General features: G+C 32.4%; 2 protein-coding genes across 4 annotated transcripts; one reads left to right on the top strand and one right to left on the bottom strand.

The window, feature by feature from the left end:
- The first annotated feature begins 2,982 nt into the window (after nt 1-2,982).
- On the top strand, nt 2,983-9,605 carry LOC101512025 (AT-rich interactive domain-containing protein 4). Of its 2 annotated transcripts, XM_073370613.1 has the most exons (16): nt 2,983-3,243; nt 4,172-4,315; nt 4,422-4,613; nt 4,706-4,759; nt 5,148-5,236; nt 5,631-5,913; nt 6,038-6,094; nt 6,205-6,236; nt 6,478-6,613; nt 6,708-6,881; nt 7,028-7,591; nt 7,707-7,844; nt 7,928-8,026; nt 8,368-8,468; nt 8,592-8,682; nt 9,255-9,605. In XM_073370613.1, the coding sequence occupies exons 1-16, from the start codon at nt 2,998-3,000 to the stop codon at nt 9,348-9,350; spliced, it is 2,496 nt and encodes an 831-aa protein (XP_073226714.1). In that variant the 5' UTR covers nt 2,983-2,997; the 3' UTR covers nt 9,351-9,605. The 2 variants fall into 2 exon arrangements, with proteins under 2 accessions (XP_073226714.1, XP_004488152.1); XM_004488095.4 differs by lacking the exon at nt 2,983-3,243 and having other exon boundaries at nt 3,310-4,315.
- A 3,749-nt stretch (nt 9,606-13,354) lies between these two features.
- On the bottom strand, nt 13,355-15,988 carry LOC101511707 (E3 ubiquitin-protein ligase RSL1-like). Of its 2 annotated transcripts, none has more exons than XM_027333137.2 (2): nt 14,961-15,988; nt 13,355-13,659 (listed from the first exon to the last, which is right to left on the bottom strand). In XM_027333137.2, the coding sequence occupies exon 1, from the start codon at nt 15,825-15,827 to the stop codon at nt 14,982-14,984; it is 846 nt and encodes a 281-aa protein (XP_027188938.1). In that variant the 5' UTR covers nt 15,828-15,988; the 3' UTR covers nt 13,355-13,659; nt 14,961-14,981. The 2 variants fall into 2 exon arrangements, with proteins under 2 accessions (XP_027188938.1, XP_004488151.1); XM_004488094.4 differs by having other exon boundaries at nt 15,022-15,985.
- Between the last annotated feature and the right edge of the window lie 2,568 nt (nt 15,989-18,556).

Below are 18,556 nucleotides of genomic sequence, written 5' to 3'. Positions count from 1 at the left end.
AAATACTTGATGTTGATTTCTATTATGTCCAAACTTAGTTGTTTTTGACTTTCTCAATTTTTGCAAAGTAGTTTCATGAGAAATGTGAAGGATTTTTAGATTACAATTTTGTTGTTGTGTATTGTTGTTGTTTTATATTGTCATATTGTTGTGTTGTTAAACCAAATGTAGAATCATTTTTATACTTTGTTCTGGAACATATGTCTTGCTTCAGTTTGAATTGAAACATTGCCTTGTTTTAATTTTGTTCAATTCTGAATTGATGTGTTTAAACTGGTGTGATGCTTGTTGTTCCATATCAGTGGCATAATTATATCAATTTTGTTTAGTTATGATGAATTGTATCACAATCAAATTGGAGTGTGTCAATATCAAAAGTAGAGTCAAATATTAATGTGTGAATACCAGAGGCAGAGTCAATAATCCGCTTGTGTTGAATTACTTTCAGAGGCAAAGACAACTTATCATAATATGTTGTATATTAGAGTTAGAGCGAGTTTACCAAACTGATCGCTTCATAGCCAGCAAATGGCGCATTTCCTTTGATCGTGTTGTTTCCTATATTTGTTGTGTTTCCTATTATCTATGTGTTTCTTATGATAATTGGGTTTTATTTGATATGTGTGTTTCCTCTGATCATTGTGTTTCCTATGATAATTTCATATCCTCTAATCTATGTGTTTCTTCTAATCAGTATGTTTCCTCTTATCATTGTGTATTCTCTTATCAGTGCATATCCTTTAATATTTGTGTTTCCTCTGATTCTGTTGTATCCTCTGTTTCTATTTTATCCTCTGATTTTATTGTTTCCTCTGGTTTTGTTGTTCCCTCTATTGTATCCATCTTGGTTATAACAATCCCATCATCCATTATTTAGCATTTTACAAATGGGGGGTGTTTATGATAAATTTCTTTGGCCAACTCTCTAAAATACTATAATACAATAAAAAATAATCAATCCAAGTATATTTCTTTGTAGTAGATATTCCTTTTTCTTCTTGGATGATTTACAAGATGAAATTTATCAATGAGAAGATATTCATTCAAACTCATAACCACTTTGGACGATATTGACTATTTTAATTAACCTTTTGTTTGCTTGTGTGTTGTTTATGTAGGTTGTTGAGATTTGCTTAAATTGAAATTTAGTGTATAACCATTGAAAGATATTGTAATTGTCTTAGTCATGGTCAGAAAAAGATTCGTTATTGTTTATTAATTTGACCTTTTATTTTCATATTGTTTTTATATGGTGATTTGAGTTCTTTAGTGTACGTTGTTCTTTATGCTCAATTTTCGTAATGTCTTCATTCTTGATTTTGATGACTCCATCTGATCTAGACTTGGGTTTATGATGTTTTTGTCTAGTTGAGCTTTTCATCTGATGAGCTTATATTGAGCAAATGAAAATTGTCTTTTCATCTGATGACTTCATATGTTCTGATGCAAGCTTCATGTCAACCTCTTTCGCTTTTGAGCCAACAACTCAACCTCTTACTTTTTTATTCTTGTAGAATATCAAAAAAGCTCTGCTCTCGACACAAACATATCAAAATGACAAGTAGTAATAAAACATAATTACAAGCATGCATATACACAAGGCATTCTCCTTGACCAATAAGGACAAAAATTGTCGCTTGATTCTTACACTTCATCATAAGTTTAATGTCTTAGAACCACAAATTCTATTTTGGCTCATTCCCGTCAATGAGAATGAGCTTCTTCTGAAAAGACTTAACATTTTGGCTCATGTGACTGATGTCATACCTCTCAGCCTCAGTGAGCTTGCCAACCCTAAAATTCACCTCATTATAGGGTCCCAGACTGGTCTACAAATAAGTAGTCTTTAAAACTTTTAAGTGATTATGTGAAGGGCTCATAGTAGGTCCCACATGGTAGAAGAATGGGAAAATTCATAATTTCAATTCTCGTCACTAAGGACAATAATAATCGCTCCATCCAATTTTGACAAAATACACGCATATCACTCAACTTCGGCAGACAAAGAAATTCAATAGTTTCACAAGTCTCACCTCGCCCAAATGAGTTCAAGACTTGGGGAGAAATTGTTCCAAACTATAAACTCTGGGCCAAAACTAATTGAACATTGGCACGAAATAGGCCTTAGATGCATCATAAATCCATTTGACTACGATACATAATATTATTGTGTGTTCGCATTATGGCTGTACACGTTTTCGTGATCAAATCTTCACCATACGATCAACATCACATGATCGCCCAAAAATCTCATCGATGATATCACAACGATCTAATGGACTCCGAGTACACCTCATCAAGAATCTCCCCCCATAAAAGCTCACCAACTTCAAGTGTAAGGTACATAAATCATTATTTCCTAAAATACCTCTCTGTCCCTCTGACTCCTATTGACTTGAGGACGTCAAAGTGTTTGTAAGTACACTCCACCGAAAATTGTGCGGCCTTACTATGTCATCTCTAAATGACTTTGAACATCGCCCATGTTAGACATTAATTCAAGGACTATTACAAAATTTGACTTTTTTTTAAAAGACTAGTACTCTCTCTCTTTGTCCTATAATGAATGACTCATTTGAAAAAAAGAATAAAAAATAAAAGACCTTTTTTAGCTAAAATGTAACATTAGTTAATTTTTTTCCAATTACATCATCTGATTAATACTACCTACATTAGTCTCAATTCATTATATTTAACTTCACATTAATGTTAGCTGCGAACACACGAAGTAGATAAAATAATTTAGTAAAAATGTCATTCATTCTTTCAATTAAATATTTTATTTGGTGTGAAATGTTGGAATAACCCACTCAATTTTATTTTTGATTAGAAAAACAAATAAGAAATTGACCCCTGGTGGTCGATCACACATTTTCCGATTTCCAAATAGAAGAGAAAGATGAATATTTAAAAATGTCATTATCATGGGACTCAAGTACTGACACAATACGCTAATACCCAACCCAACATAGTTCAACCAACCATATTACTGCAAAAATGGTTCAACCATTTTTATTAATACTATCTCTGTCTCTCTTAAATCAATCCGACCAAATCACCTTCCCTTTTGTCCTATCTGATTCTTACACCACCCACCCAACCCAACACTGCAACAAAAACAACCAATATCAAGCTCAGAACCTACCTACTATTTACAATAGAAGAATGGAAGGAATGAAGACACTGATAAAAAAAATAGATAGATTCATTCATTATATAGAAACAACAACAACAAAGGGTAAAGTAAAAACACAGTTATATATAATTCTTCTTGTATTGGGTTTTGGGTTTTAATAATAATTATAACTATAATATAATGTTGTGGCTATCATCATCTCAATCTTTTGTTTTCAAAAGTTATTATCGAATCATGTGTGAAACTAATTTCCTATTCCTTTTATTTTTTAATTATAATAACAATAACAAACTTTATCATATTCTATTTTCCTTTCTGGTTTACTGTTTGTTTTGTCAAAAAGGTTAATCAAATCACGATCGTACATACGCGAGTGTTTTTAATGTTTGTATTTTTATTTTAATTCTAACAACATTTTTTTTTGCGTATGTGTTGTTTTGTTCAGTTATTGGTTTATATACTTTGACTCACCCAATTGAATTTTGTTTGAGACTGTGCCAAAAGGACTCTTTGTGATTTTTTATTTTTTTTTCGGGTTTAATTTAATAAGTTTGTTATTGATTTCAGATATTATTTTATTTTTCAAATTATAAATGGGTTTTTTTTTCGTTTGGTTTGAATCGTAGAAGCGATTTCGTATCTTAGGGTTCCTCATTATACTTTCTCTTTCTAACCACTGCTTCGATTTTGTGGCTTTGATTTTCGTTCTGATTTCTTTGCCAAGCTTTTGTTTTTAACTCGTTTTACCAATTGGGCCGCTGATTCTCGCTTCAATTTGATATGGGTCGTTGTTTTTTCTTCAATCTCAGAGTTTCTGTTGTTATCCCTAAATTCTTGGGCTAAAACTTTGATTATTGGTTTCTTTGTGGGTGGATTTGTAATATTGGAGAGTTGTTTTGGTGTTTTCTGTGTTTTGATTTTGGCATTGGAGAGTTGTTTCAGTTGTGAGAAGTTTGGTGTTACTGTTTTTTTTCTGATATAATTTTTTTTGGAGAAGTTTGGCTCTGTCATGCATACATGATGTTACATTTTCAGGGTGTATCAAGACATTGTAGTCTCCTTGCTGTTTTGAGTGGTAAATCACATGATACTAAACAAAAGCAGAAGGAGAATGATGCTTCTGAGGATCAATATTCATCGTACCACTTTCCAGAGCTTTCTTCGTCCGGGCGTCTCGAGGTGACTACTGAGTTTCTATTTGTATACATTTTTGTTTTTGTTAATGTTGGTTTTAGGAGAAATTTCATCTGAACTAGTAAAGTTTTAAACTTTGATGTGAATTCAGGTTAAAGTATTGAATAAACCTAGTGCCGATGAACTCGGTCGAGTTTTAGAACAACTGCAGCCGGATTTTGTTTACTTGCAAGGTCAGCAGCTAGATGATGGGGGAGAAATTGGGTCTCTTGTGTGGGAGGATTTTGACCTCTCTACCCCAGAAGCCTTGTGTGAATTATTTTCTTCCAAATTACCTAATACTGTGAGTGTTTTGTTGATAATTTTCTTTTGTGATTGTTTGTCATGGATAATATAATGTTTGGTGTCCAACCCTACTTCATGATATTTTTGTAGGTTTACTTGGAAACTCCCAAGGGTGAAAAATTGGCAGAGGCACTCCATTCTAAGGTTATATTTTGACTAATTAATGAGATGATGGTTTAGACCAGTGTTTTCAAGTAGCAGCTATAGCACTACAACGTAGCAAAATTTGAACAAAACGATGTTGTTCTACAACACACAATTTAGTACAAATAGAGGTTATAGCGGTGCTATTACAATGTAACCTAACGAAATTTGGACAAACCGCTACTTTCTACGATCTACGATTAACGATACTGGTTTTGATTAGAAATGAAAACCAAGATGTGCTAGTTAGTTTAGACTAATTAATGAGATGATGGTTAAACTAGAGTTTTAGTGAGGACTTAAAAGATGTGGCATTGCATGATATGGATTTTTAGGTTCCTTAACTAATGACAAGTAATTATTAAACATAGATGTTTTGTTTTGGCAGGGAGTTCCTTACACTATATACTGGAAGAATGATTTTTCAAAGTATGCGGCGTCGCATTTTCATCAAGCTTTCTTCTCAGTGGCACAGAGGTACAGTAATTGGTTGCATTACTGTCACCACACTTGTCACTTAGGACCTATTTGGATTGACTTATTTGAATTTATCTATTGAAATAAGTACTCGTCAAACTATTTGAGAGAGCTCTCCAGAATAGCTTATGGAAATAACTGATAGCTTATATGAAAATAGTTTATTCGATCTTTTGTTACTGAAATAACTTTATACATACATACATATATGAGAAGCGCTTATAGCATCAAAACTTAATATGTTGTTTATCCAAATAGGACCTTGTTACTTCCACATCCATCAATGAATCCATGGCATGAGAAGCGTAGTGACAAGAAAATGTTTAATCACAATAACATGCCTGTTTCTTGGTTAGTGTTTTTCTTATTATGATAATTGGTATTATGTTTGTAGTACATCCAGCCATACATGGGATGCTTTCCAACTTGCTCAAGCATCTTTTAGACTATACTGCGTGCAAAACAATGTCATACCTCACAACAGTCGGAAGGGTGGTGGTAAGCTCGGGCCACAAGTTCTTGGGGAACCCCCTAACATCGAAGTTAGTCCATGTGAAGAAGACATGAAGGAAGAAGATGAAGATGATGAAAGTTCACCTGGGACTAGTTCTTCTATAAAGATATACGATGATGACGTGAATACAAGATTTCTTGTTTGTGGAGTTCCGTGCACATTGGTAGGTTTGGATATGGATACCTGAGTTAATTAGTTTTCAAGAAGTTTGTTATTGCTAATAGTTCTTAAAATGTGACCTACAAGTTATAAACTGATTTCATTCCGTCTGTCTTTCTTCTTAAAAGGATGCATGTTTATTGGGGTCGTTAGAGGATGGACTCAATGCTCTCCTATGTACAGAAGTCAGTTTGTTCACATTTCCTGGTTTCTTCCCTCATAATTTAGTGATTGCATTTGATATTGTTTAAATTACTCATGTATATTTTTATGTTTTCTCTCTCGCTTTCTGCAGATACGTGGATGTAAACTTCAAAATCGGACAAGGTATTGGGTTGTTTTGAGAGTTGATACATTTGTTTTCCCACTGCATTGTATTACTCAATCGATTGTGGATGATTCCAATTTCGATTGACCGGGGTTTTATTTTGATTGTTGATCAACTCGGCACATAAGCTCATCGTTATGAGTTTTATTTAATCTGTTGTGATATGGGGTTTTTCTTTGGGTCTTTTGCATACAATCTTGTTCTGTTTACTAATTTCTATTACTGTTGGAAATTTTTTAGTGCTCCACCACCACCTCTCCAGGCAGGAACATTCTCGCGTGGTGTGGTGACTATGCGTTGTGATATATCCACATCTAGTTCCGCTCATATATCACTTTTGGTTTCTGGTAGTGCAGATGCTTGTTTTAATGATCAGGCACGGTTGAATTGTCTTGTTAGTGTTCGACTTTTCACATGCTTGCTCTTTTAACTTTTTACTGAGTACTTTTTCTTCTTTTGTATATCCTCAGCTTTTGGAGAATCATATTAAGAAAGAGCTCACTGAGAATAGTCAACTTGTTCAGGCAATTCCTAGTCATGAACAAAACAAATTACCTTCCTACGAGCCTCGAAGATCAGCCTCAGTAGCCTGTGGATCTAGTGTGTTTGAAGTTTGTATGCGAGTTCCTACATGGGCTTCACAGGTTAAATGCTTTTTCTTTTCTCATGGTTTTTGGTGATCCTTCATTTCCAAATTAAACACATGAATTTTTTTCTTAAGCTTAATATTTGAATCATACCTCATAGACCATTTTATCTTTATTAATGGCTTTTTGGTATTTGTTCACAGGTTCTAAGACAACTTGCACCAAATATGTCATACCGCAGCCTAGTTATGTTGGGAATAGCTAGTATTCAAGGATTGCCAGTTTCATCTTTTACTAAAGATGACGCAGAACGTCTCCTTTTCTTTTGCACTAGGCAGGAGAACGATAACTGCTCCAAAGATATTGTTTTCTCGAGTCACCCGGGTTGGTTGATGCCTCCTGCACCTAGTCGAAAACGATCTGAACCATGCTCAAGACTAAAACCTATTAATGCTAGTGGCGTGGAAGTTGAAGATAGTGGCAGTGATAGACAGAAATTAAATTTCACTGCAATGAGGCCGATCCCTCAGTCTCATCGTCAAAAGTTTCTCCCCTTTTCTGGATTTTCCGAGGGAGAAAGAGACGGAGACCATGGAAAATCAAATCAGCTAATTGTTCCAATTAAACATAATGGTTTAGGCCCCCATTCAGTTACAAACAGGAAATCTGTGTCGAACTCGTTTCAAGCTCACCAGATAATATCATTGAATCCGCTACCTATGAAAAAGCATGGTTGTGACAGAGCTCCAATACGAGTTTGCTCAGAGGTGATTTTTGCATATGCTTTTGTTGACTTTCGCTACCTTCACCCCTATTTATTATTGTATAGATGCATTTTACGTCCGAACTAAACCTATTTTTTGTTTTTCCGTGTTCTGACAGGAGGACTTCCTGAAGGATGTAATGCAATTTTTGGTCCTTCGAGGGCATACTCGCCTAATTCCACAAGGCGGCCTTGCCGAGTTCCCTGATGCCGTTCTGAATGCTAAACGTCTTGACCTTTTCAACTTGTATAGAGAGGTAAACATTTTGAACGTGTGATGCTAACTGCATACTGCATATATTATTGCAGAAATTGTATCTGAGAAACTTGAGTATTTTAGGTGGTTTCGAGAGGAGGATTTCACGTCGGAAATGGTATCAATTGGAAAGGACAAGTTTTCTCAAAGATGAGCAATCACACTCTAACACATAGAATGACAGTATGTATTCAGATATTTCTTTCCTTTCTGTTCGTTAACAAACTTTTTTTTCTTTATTACTGCTATAATCACCTAAAATGTAAGTTGGTTGATCCGTTATTGTCTTTGCAGTGCCTTGTGATTATATTAGGGCTTTATTTTGAATAACATAACATGTTATACAAACTTTACAAAGTTGAAAATAAAATAAAAATTTACTTTGTTGATAAAATGAGGGAAACATCAATTCTCTTTTAGTTGCATTTTTAAAATGATAATTTTGCACTTATACTACTTTCTCATATTTGGACATCGTGTATTCAATCAATGTTGTGAAAATTAATAATTTCTTTTTGCTGTAGGGTGTTGGCAATACACTCAAAAGGCATTATGAAACTTACCTTTTAGAATACGAATTATCTCACGACGATGTAGATGGAGAGTGCTGCTTATTGTGTCATAGGTCTCTCTCTCAATCTCTCTCCCCCTCTCTCTGAGTATGCGTGTGCACTTACATGTGTATCTTTCAAAGGTTGCAAAATTCTGTCTTATTGACTATAATTTACCTTTGATGTTGTGGCAACAGTAGTGCAGCAGGTGATTGGGTGAACTGCGGTATATGTGGTGAGTGGGCTCATTTTGGCTGTGATAGGCGGCAGGGACTCGGAGCATTTAAGGTATTAATTGACAATGTCAGGCTAAATTTGTAACAAATTTTTGCAGTTTCGATCTTGCTGCTGACTTTATGTATGATGCGATATGATTAATATCAGCAGTGGCTTCTCTTTCTTTTTTATATGAAATGAAACTGATAACAGTAAAGAACATATCGAAATCCATTTCCCATATTGGTATGCGTACTGCCTTTAATTTCCTAATGATATTTTTGACATAGCTACATATTGTAACAATCAGTCTACAAGAGAATGAGAGGTGGAAATTATGGACCTGTTGGTGACAGATTATAAAACAAATGATTTTTGAACTCAATAACTATTAAAAAGGTGATCTTTTAAGAAATTAAGAAGCTACTTGTGTTTGTTGATCATAAAGAAAATCATTTCTTTTAAAAAATAGTCTTTTGAAAATGATTTTCAAGAGACTAGACTCAAAACAGCTTCATAATTTAATTTGTTTTTATATTTTTTTCCTTTCAAAATTTCATTTTTTGTTAAAGCTGAAATAAAGAATGAAAACGGTTAAAAGTGATTATTTTATATGTTGTTAACTCTATGATGAATGGCGGCAGGACTACGCTAAAACTGACGGGCTGGAGTACGTTTGTCCGCACTGCAGCATATCAAATTTCAGTAAAAAATCTCAGAAAACTGCAAATGGTTATTAACAGGTTAATCAATGCTGGCGTTAACAAATTTACTTATCTTTTTGTGCTTGATCCCTAGGTTTGTAGGAGTTCAATGCAATTGTTTGAGTTATGTTAAATGATTTGGAATTTTGACACTATGGTCACAAAAAAGGACCATCAAAATTTTCTTATGTATATCCTCTAGAGAAAGAAATACAGGAAAAGGTTTGTATATTGAATGATTAACTCAATTTTCCATATTGGTGCTGGTAAGTAATTCAGTAGTTTTCAGCATTTATGTTTCTAAAACTATGTCTGTATACTTTTGATTGAATATTTTATGTGTTGTGTTTAGTGGTAGATCTTTGTACATTTTGAGGGTGTGCAAGTAAATATTGGGTGTGTATTTTGCACCACTAAATTATATAATGATGTTTGTGTTGCATATTATGGGTAAAAAGTGGACAAAGACAATGTCAGTTTGTAGCTATTTTCACTACTATATAAAAAATAAAAAATTAATGGTTGGACAAAAGGCTTATCACATATTTTTCAGACGCTGTTTTGAGTTTACAAACTGATATAGCATTATTTTCTCTCTTTACCTTGCCCTCCATTATGAAGTGTAAATAATTTTTATAATATTTTAAATATGCTTGTAAAAAATTATTCATAAATATAAAAGTTAAAGGATAATTAAATATGTTCATTTTAGTAGAAATTGAAATTATTTGTATAATAATTTTGAAGAGATTAAAAATATAATTTTTTTTGAATGAAATTTTAGAATTTTACAGAAATTAAAAGTTTATTTAACTTTTTTATATTTTTATCTTATTCATTTGTTGATTTTGTCAAATATTTAAGTTCAATTAATGTCATCAATTACGAATTTTAAGCTATGAATTAGCTAGTTCACTTTTTGCTACTTTTTCGCAAGAGTTATTCGTGATTTAGGTATTAACATTTTACCTAATTTTGGTTTTAGTCATTTAAAAAAAAACAATAGATTTCACCCCACAATTAGGTACGTATGGTTCGGGTTGGATTGAAGGTTCCATCTCAAAAGTTTTAGGAGACATAATATATTATTTTTTACTCGTTAATTTAATAATTTTGTTCATAAATTTACACTTGTTATCTTTAAAAAAATAACTTTTTTCAAGAGGGCAAAAATAACAATTTTACTATATTGATTTTCTCATAAACTCACACTTATAATTTTATACATAAAATGCCCATTTTCTACCATTTAATTTATGCATTTCAAGAAATTGTGTTGTGTTCAAGATGAATTATAATTAATTATACTCAAACTTTATTAAATGTCTAGACTTTATTACTCAACTAAATTAACTTTTTTCACAATAAAATGGTTATGTATTACTATTTGATGATTAACTTGTTAATTGTATTACTCAACTAAATTAATTTTGTAATTGATTAACACTTATTGATTAATATATTTTTTTTTAAATGTCTATGTATTATTATTTAGTGACTTGTCTTAGGATCAATCTGATATTGTCTTTATATCGTCTCGTCTTTATTGAACTCGTACCTCATCGGCTTAAAGATTGGGTTTGGGTCAAAACATTGGTCTAGTCTAATGTTATGAATAGATAAGGGACAATCACAACTCAAGCTAATCCGTTATTTGTACACCTCTACCCACAATATTTGATTATATTAGTTTTGGTCTCTCATTTTTCACTTAAGTTGTGCCAACGTGAGTATAATATAATGAAATGATATACTAACATGACATGTCACGTGAGATTTTAGTGTCATGTGACATTGAATTGTTATCTCAATAATATCACATCAACATTCAATGCATGGGTGGCTGCTGCGTATTAGAGACAAAAATCAAAACAAATCATACCTACATAAATCAAAAGCAAAAAACTATAAATTATAAGAAACGAAAACTAAAACAAAAAAACTTCAATTTTGGTTTCCATCCTCAACTGGTGTGTATCCAAGTGTTTCATCACCGTAAAATAATAGATTTTTTTAAATCTATTTTATCTTTTAATATAGTCCACAAAACATTATCTCATATTAAAATTCATTGATTCATAGTTTATCATTGACAAAATTCCTACAATATATATTAAAAAACTCATACTAAAAGTTTTTGGTGGGGAAAGAATGATTTATTTACTCCTAGTCATACATTTTTGCGACATAATTTGAAAAACAAATATTGCGAGAAATGAGATTTTTGCACAATATATTTTGAAGAATGTATTTATTTTACTGATATATATTAAGTGATAATTGATGTCTATTGTGAGACACAAGAACTCTCTATAGCATTCATTTTACCAAAGTTAATGTCCTAAATTAAAAAAACTCAATTCCAATTTCATCTGTCTCAAAGTTTCTATGCGATTCTATGTTTTATTGTCTACTCTTTCTCTTTTACACGTGAACATGTAATCATCATAATTTTAATTTCAATTGATTGTGACTAAATGGATTTGCTTCCTCATTCTTAATTAAAAAAACTTCTAAGTAGGAATCGATGAAATTATGGACAAGACCAGCATTAACTATCCCCTTCTCACGTTGTTAAAATTCACAAGCATGCCTCAGCTCCACACCATTTCTACTAATATGAGTCAAATCTTTATTACTAAGTAGACATCGATTATTTTTTGATTGGTGATTAAATCATTTACTTCTTGTATTTTTTTTTTCTCATCAACTTCCATAATTATATTTAAGAAATAGTGTCGCAAAAAAGTGGAGTAAATGAACCATTCTAGCCCATAGAAGAATTTCTTTTAGTTTTTTTAATGTGTTGCTGAAATTTTTTAAGTTATAAACTACGATAAAATGTGTAGCAATGATTTTTTTTTTTGAAACAAACGTGTATCAATGAATTTTATAATGAGATAATAAATTTGTTTGTTTAAGATTTTTTTATAATGATTTTTATAGTATATTATATTTTTGTGATATTATTTATTAGAAATAATTTTAAATAAAAAAATAGTTTAAATAATTTATCTTAAAATATCATCTTAAGTATTTCATCTATTTGTTATAATTTTTTTTATAATGAAATTTCAAAAAAATGATTAAAATGCAAAGCTATTTTAAGAAATTCTTCATAAAAATTATTTTTGAAATATATATATTTTTTAGAATATGATTTTTATCATGTTAAAATTTCTAAAAATAAATATCTAAATTATTGAATATCAAAATTACTATTTTTTAATTAATAATAAATGAGTCTAAAATAACTCATACTATTTTGAAGTAAATTTTTATAAAAATCATTTTGAAAAATATAAAATCAAAATCACTTTTTAAAAATCTTAAACAAACAGGCCCAATGTTTTGTGGATAGTATTTGATAATAAATATTAAAAAAATAATTTAAAGATAACTTTTACTATAAAAAAAGAGATAAAATATGATGAAACACTTGCATATATAGTAGTTAAAATTTAAAACTTAAATTAAAGTTTTAATTTTTTTTTTCTTTTTTTTCTTTTCTGCTTTATTTTTGTCCCTGGCATGTAACAATTACCCATTAGATGTTAATGTGACATTTTTACATGATAGCTTAACACTACATGGAACCAAATTCCTACATGAATGTCATGTCAACATGTCACGTCATCAAATTTTGATTATATCAGCACAATAGCACAATGAAAGTCAGTCACGTGAGCAAATGAGAAACCAAAACCTATGAAATTTGATATCATGAGCCTGAAATCTAAACAAATAATTCAAATGATTGAAATCAAAACTCGACTAAATATGAGGGATAAAAAACACAAATAGCCCTTGCAAAATAACTATCAAATTTTGATTCAAGTGATAAAGATCCCTTCTAACATTGGATCTACACAATCAGTGATAAAGATCCCTTCTAACATTCGACAGCAAACCTTTCCACAATAACAACTTGATTCTTTCCAGGCATTTCAAGCACGAAATCAGAGAAAAAATAGCATCACACAAGCATACAGAATGTAGCTTCCTTATTAGTTATTGGTGAGACCTTGTTTATAAGGATATCAGTCTTGGAATGACATCATTTACTTCATAGTTGCATCCAAAGATACAAAGGGAATTATGCACTCATAACTCTTACGGATAAAGATGGAAACATTGTTTTAATATTTACAAAAAGTTCTAAACAGTTGTAACCTTTATAATGCATAAAATAAAAGAGTTACTACTCACGATAAGAATTAGATCATAGGTTTAATTTATAAAACATAATAACATAGTCAAGTGTCGTTAGCGGTTACAATTGCTGCAATAATGGCTGCTATTCGTGGAACGAACTCCACAATTGTAACAGAAGGCAACTCCACACCTGTAGCCCAAAATAAAAGAAATATCAAACATCAATTCACAAATTTCCTATTTCTTTTATAGAAACAAGATAAATAGACTTGAATCAAATGCACGGATTCCATGCTTAAGAGAACTTTGTAGTATGTGGGATGGTGATTATGAACCCTTTAAATATAAGTGCTGTGTAGTGATAACAAGCCCAAAGACATCAAATAAAAGTAGTGAAAAAGCCAGATCACAGATATACATGACCTTGAACTAACTGAAAACAACAATAATCCAGTTTAGACAGAATTTCTGAGTGATGAAATATACATGAAATTTGTCATGACTCATGACATATGGAAGAAATAAATGATAAAAATAATAATAAAGTGAAACAAAATAACTCTTATATGAGTATTTTTCCCACATATTTATATATATGAGTATTGTCTCCACAACATCAACATGTTAGTCTAGAAGCTTTAATATCTTTAAAAAGGAAATTTGTCAAATGTAGCAAAGAAAGAAGCATCTCATTTTCTTATGCTGACTATCAATCAGATCGTCGCATAAACATCTAATCAGGGTTTTATAAACATGCACGCAACCAAGAATTTGACCGAAACATCGAGGTTTATGATGTCTCTGTAACTGCAATGCAATGGCGATTGATGTTCCATTTGATCACAATTCTCCTTAATAACAAAGACCGTGATACCACAACAATTTAAAACCTAGCTGCCTTCCACAAAGCTAAAAGTGTCACATCAAATAAATTACTAGTACAAATGTGACAAACTCAAAACAGGGGAAACACAAGGAGAGTTACCTCAGCACTTGGATATTTTGAGGTTCCTTCATACTAAACTTAGTGTTGTCTATTAATTACTATCCAACACAACAAACCTCCAATTAAGATGTATACATGATTCTACATATCACGGCTAAAGTTTAACACGACCCTTAGCGTAATAGTTTCATTTTAATCATTGAGTGCTGCAAACAATAATAATTGTATACAACCTCGACACACAGAAACACCCGAAAGAATTTAAAAAATTAAAGAAATTCATGGTAATCACATTCACACATATAGGTGTCAATGTCCGCAGTGTTATCAATCACGAATCGCGAAAAATAACAATTTATTTAAATTCCATTGTGCTATAAGTGACACCATAGCCATAATTTGATAGCAATTTGTACTAAATAATATCTAGCATAATAATAGTAATTAGTTTAAATACACTATGCTATAGTGCCACTATATTGGCTATTTGACAACCAAGGTGGTGTCTAACATCAACACGTGTCAATGTCACATAAAAAACATACCTTTAAATTGAAGCGTGAGTGCTAATAAAGAATGGTATGACTAGTAATCAAAGAGAAGAACCTGCATTTCATGTACAAGCAACCCTCCGATTTGGCAACATAAAACCTACAATTGGGACATCTTCTCCATTTCATATCCTTCGCAAGACGCATCAACATAACATCTTCTTTCTCCCTCTCATCCGAATTCAGCTTCTCAAATTCGCTACATTCGATTCCTTCATGCCATGCAACCTTACATTTTGCACAAAACATTCTCTCACAATTCGGACACTCCGATTGCTCCACAGTCTCCGTCCCATCATTAATCAAAAGCGCAGAACAGTCTGCAAAAGGACAGTAGAATTTCTCCGAAACATCAAACAACGCCTCGCACGACGCCTTCCCCCACCGATCAAAAACCTCCGCCGGGAGAATCGAACGGCAATCCTCAGCTTCCAATAAACCACTGCAACCGGAAACAGGACACCGAACGTTGATCACGTTTTCTTCGAGCTTGGAAGCAACGTACATAGCAACACAATCGGAGCAATAAGCATGGGAACAACCACCGATGAAGAAAGCGTCGTGAGTGGTTTTAGTTTCCGTGCATATTTCGCAAATGAACGGTACGGAATTTGAATTTGAATTTGAAGACTCTCCTTTTTCAATTCTTTTTCGTTTTTTGAAAGGGATATTTTTGGGAATGAAATTGAGGATTCTAACGTCATCATCGTCTTCTGTGTCAGAAAGAACGATGGCGGCGGAGATGGAGGTGTTGTTTTTTGTGCGACGAGAGAAGTGAAATGATTCGACGTCGATAATCTCAGCCGTTGACGGAGGAGCGCCGCCTCTTGTTGTTGTCGTCGCCGTCGTGTTGACACTCATTGGAATTCAATTTCAATTGAATTGAATTAAGATTTCAGGTGTTTTCACAAAAAGTAGAAATTGAAGGGTTGTTAGTGAATTGTGACTGAGTATACACTGCTACTTTACTTACCATGAAAGATTCCTCACTCACTCTCGTGTATTACTGGATGATTTAAAAACTAATCATAACAATTCAAATACAAATTTAATATTTCTATATTTAGAATTTTAGTAAGTGTTTTTTAGCCTTTAAATTTTTTTTAAGAGTATATGATTGGCTTATGTTAATATGATTTTGTTTGTTTGTTTAAGTTCTTAAAATTTTTTTGTTTAATTTTTGTTATTTGAAATATTTTTGTTTTGTTTTTGGCTCTTCTACTTTTGTTTTATTCCTTTTATTCCTTATAAAATTGGTTTATTGTGAGAGCCTCTACTAGTTTAGGGGCTAAAATCAAGTATTTTATATATTACAGAGATTTGTTCCAATTAAAATCAATTTTACATAGGCTAAAATAAAAAAACAAGATAAAAAAAAATTTGTAAGACTAAAATCAAACAAAAAAGACTTACACGAACTAAAACAAAATAAAATACATAATTGCATAACGAATTATATATTAAGCAATTTTTTTAGGAAAATGTTATGCTTTTGTAATTTCAAACTCTTTAAAATTTCAAACACTGTTTTTTTTATTTCTAGTTTTGGAATCCTAAATATGAATACTTTGTATGACTGTTTTTTGGTATTGAAAATTTTAAACAAGTTGGTATACTTCAAAGTCTAGAGAGTAATAATGAATGTTTTACTATATTAATCATCAATGAGTCCTAACGCCAACACCATAAATTGAACCTACACTTTTATTATGTACGAGTCTTGGACAATTCCTTATCAACTTGACCAACTTTTATTTCATTGGCCACCAATTCAAATGTTAACTAAAGTAGTTGATCAAGTTTAGTCCGAACCTATTAGCGGAAAAACAGACTTTGACGCACTTATTTATATGGTAATTAATTTTTTGCTTAAATATATGTTTGTCCTTGTAAATTAGTGTTTTTATTTTAATTTTTGCAGTTTCATCCTTGTAAATTTTTTTGTTTCAAATTCAACTTTGTAAGTTCAAATTTGTTTTAACACTACCCTGCTATTACTGATTTTTTAAAAAAGGAGTAGATACCTATGATAGTCCCTCACTTTTATTACTTATTTCAACCAAGTCTCTGACTTTATCAAAATTCTAAAATGATTCTTGTTTTCTAAATCGTTAATCAAGTTAGTCCCTCCGTCATTGACAATCACTTGACAAAGTTAACTTTGCTGATGTGTCATGTTAACTGCTTTGTGGAAAAATGTTAGAGACTGTTGCGACATGCAAAGATTTAATTTGTTATTATTAAGATATGTCATTCCTTGTTTTTATTAGATTTGATATAGGTTGGATTTAGTTTTGATTTATTTCCTTAATTAAGAAATTCTTCTTGTACAATTCTGATTATAAATAATATCATGTTGAGAGCCATCACAGTCACATATGTGGTTGTCTTGTTAACCGTCCAACATAAACAGCCTGACAGGTCACACCACTCGCACCATCAAACTCGCCTTAGTCAGACCACCCATTCACCAGATAACCGCCATTATCCGCCTTCTCACGCGCCGCCACACACATTTTTCCACTTTAAGCTCCATCGGCATGTGAAGGCCATGCACCACCATTCAGACCTCCGATGAAATCCCCTTCGATCTCGTTCCACTCGTCTATTGTCGTCTTTCCTGTAAGTGGGCCCCACTACTTTTGGTGCTTTCTCTACTTTCTTGTTGTATGTACTTGTTGTTCCTTTCTAGTTTGTTGAAGATGAGGTCAAATTTAGATCTTTTGCAAAAGGAGAAGAACAAATCTGAATCTTCTGTTAAAAGCCTTGTAACATATTTTCTATGGCAATCTCGATTTTACATTTGAGAAACTTAATGGTCAAAATTATTAAAATTGGTCAGTTGTTGTCAAGATGTGGTTTCTTGGACAAAAGTTGATTGTCAATACAAAACTTGCCTGAAGATTAATACAAACTAGCGTGAAGATTGGGAGCAAGCTGGTTGTCAATTAGTCTCTCTTTTATGGCAAACAATTGAGCCCTCCTTATTGGTCCATTATTGCTCGTACACCACTTGCTATGATATTTGGGAGAAAGATAAGAATGTCCATTCGAGCGATATCCAACGTCTCTATAAATGTTATTCATAATTTAGCTACCTTTCATATGACAGAAGATAACATCATGACTTATGCTAATAAAGCCCAGTCAACGATAAACGAGTTCAAGCTCCTTGTGGCCGATGATGACTCCAAGAAAATGCTTGAGAAGTTGGATAATGTTTGCATGATCTATGTCATTCATGGCCTCCATCAAAAGTATGAGTCGGTTCGAAGCCACATTATCACCGCATCCGATATCCCCTCAATAGAGGATCTCATCAGACACATCATACGAATTCCTAGTCAAGAAGGATTAGAGGGGATGGATCTCAAACAAGCGCAAAGTCTTCAGCTTTCATTTCAAATTTTGCAGGACGTGGAGGACGAGATCGTGGTCGTGGGGGTGGTCGAGGAGGTTGTGGTGGAGGTCGTCCTCAGTGCACTTACTGTAAGCGTTTCGGTCATATCGAAGACAAATGTTATTCTATTATTGGCTTTCCATAATGAACAACAAATGTGACGCAATCGAATGATAATGGAAAAAACTCT

The sequence above is a fragment of the Cicer arietinum genome, chromosome 1, assembly GCF_000331145.2.
Source record: "Cicer arietinum cultivar CDC Frontier isolate Library 1 chromosome 1, Cicar.CDCFrontier_v2.0, whole genome shotgun sequence".
NCBI classification, from domain to species: domain Eukaryota; kingdom Viridiplantae; phylum Streptophyta; class Magnoliopsida; order Fabales; family Fabaceae; genus Cicer; species Cicer arietinum.
The sequence above is the reverse complement of the archived record's forward strand: the minus strand, read 5'-3'. Positions and strand labels throughout refer to the sequence as shown.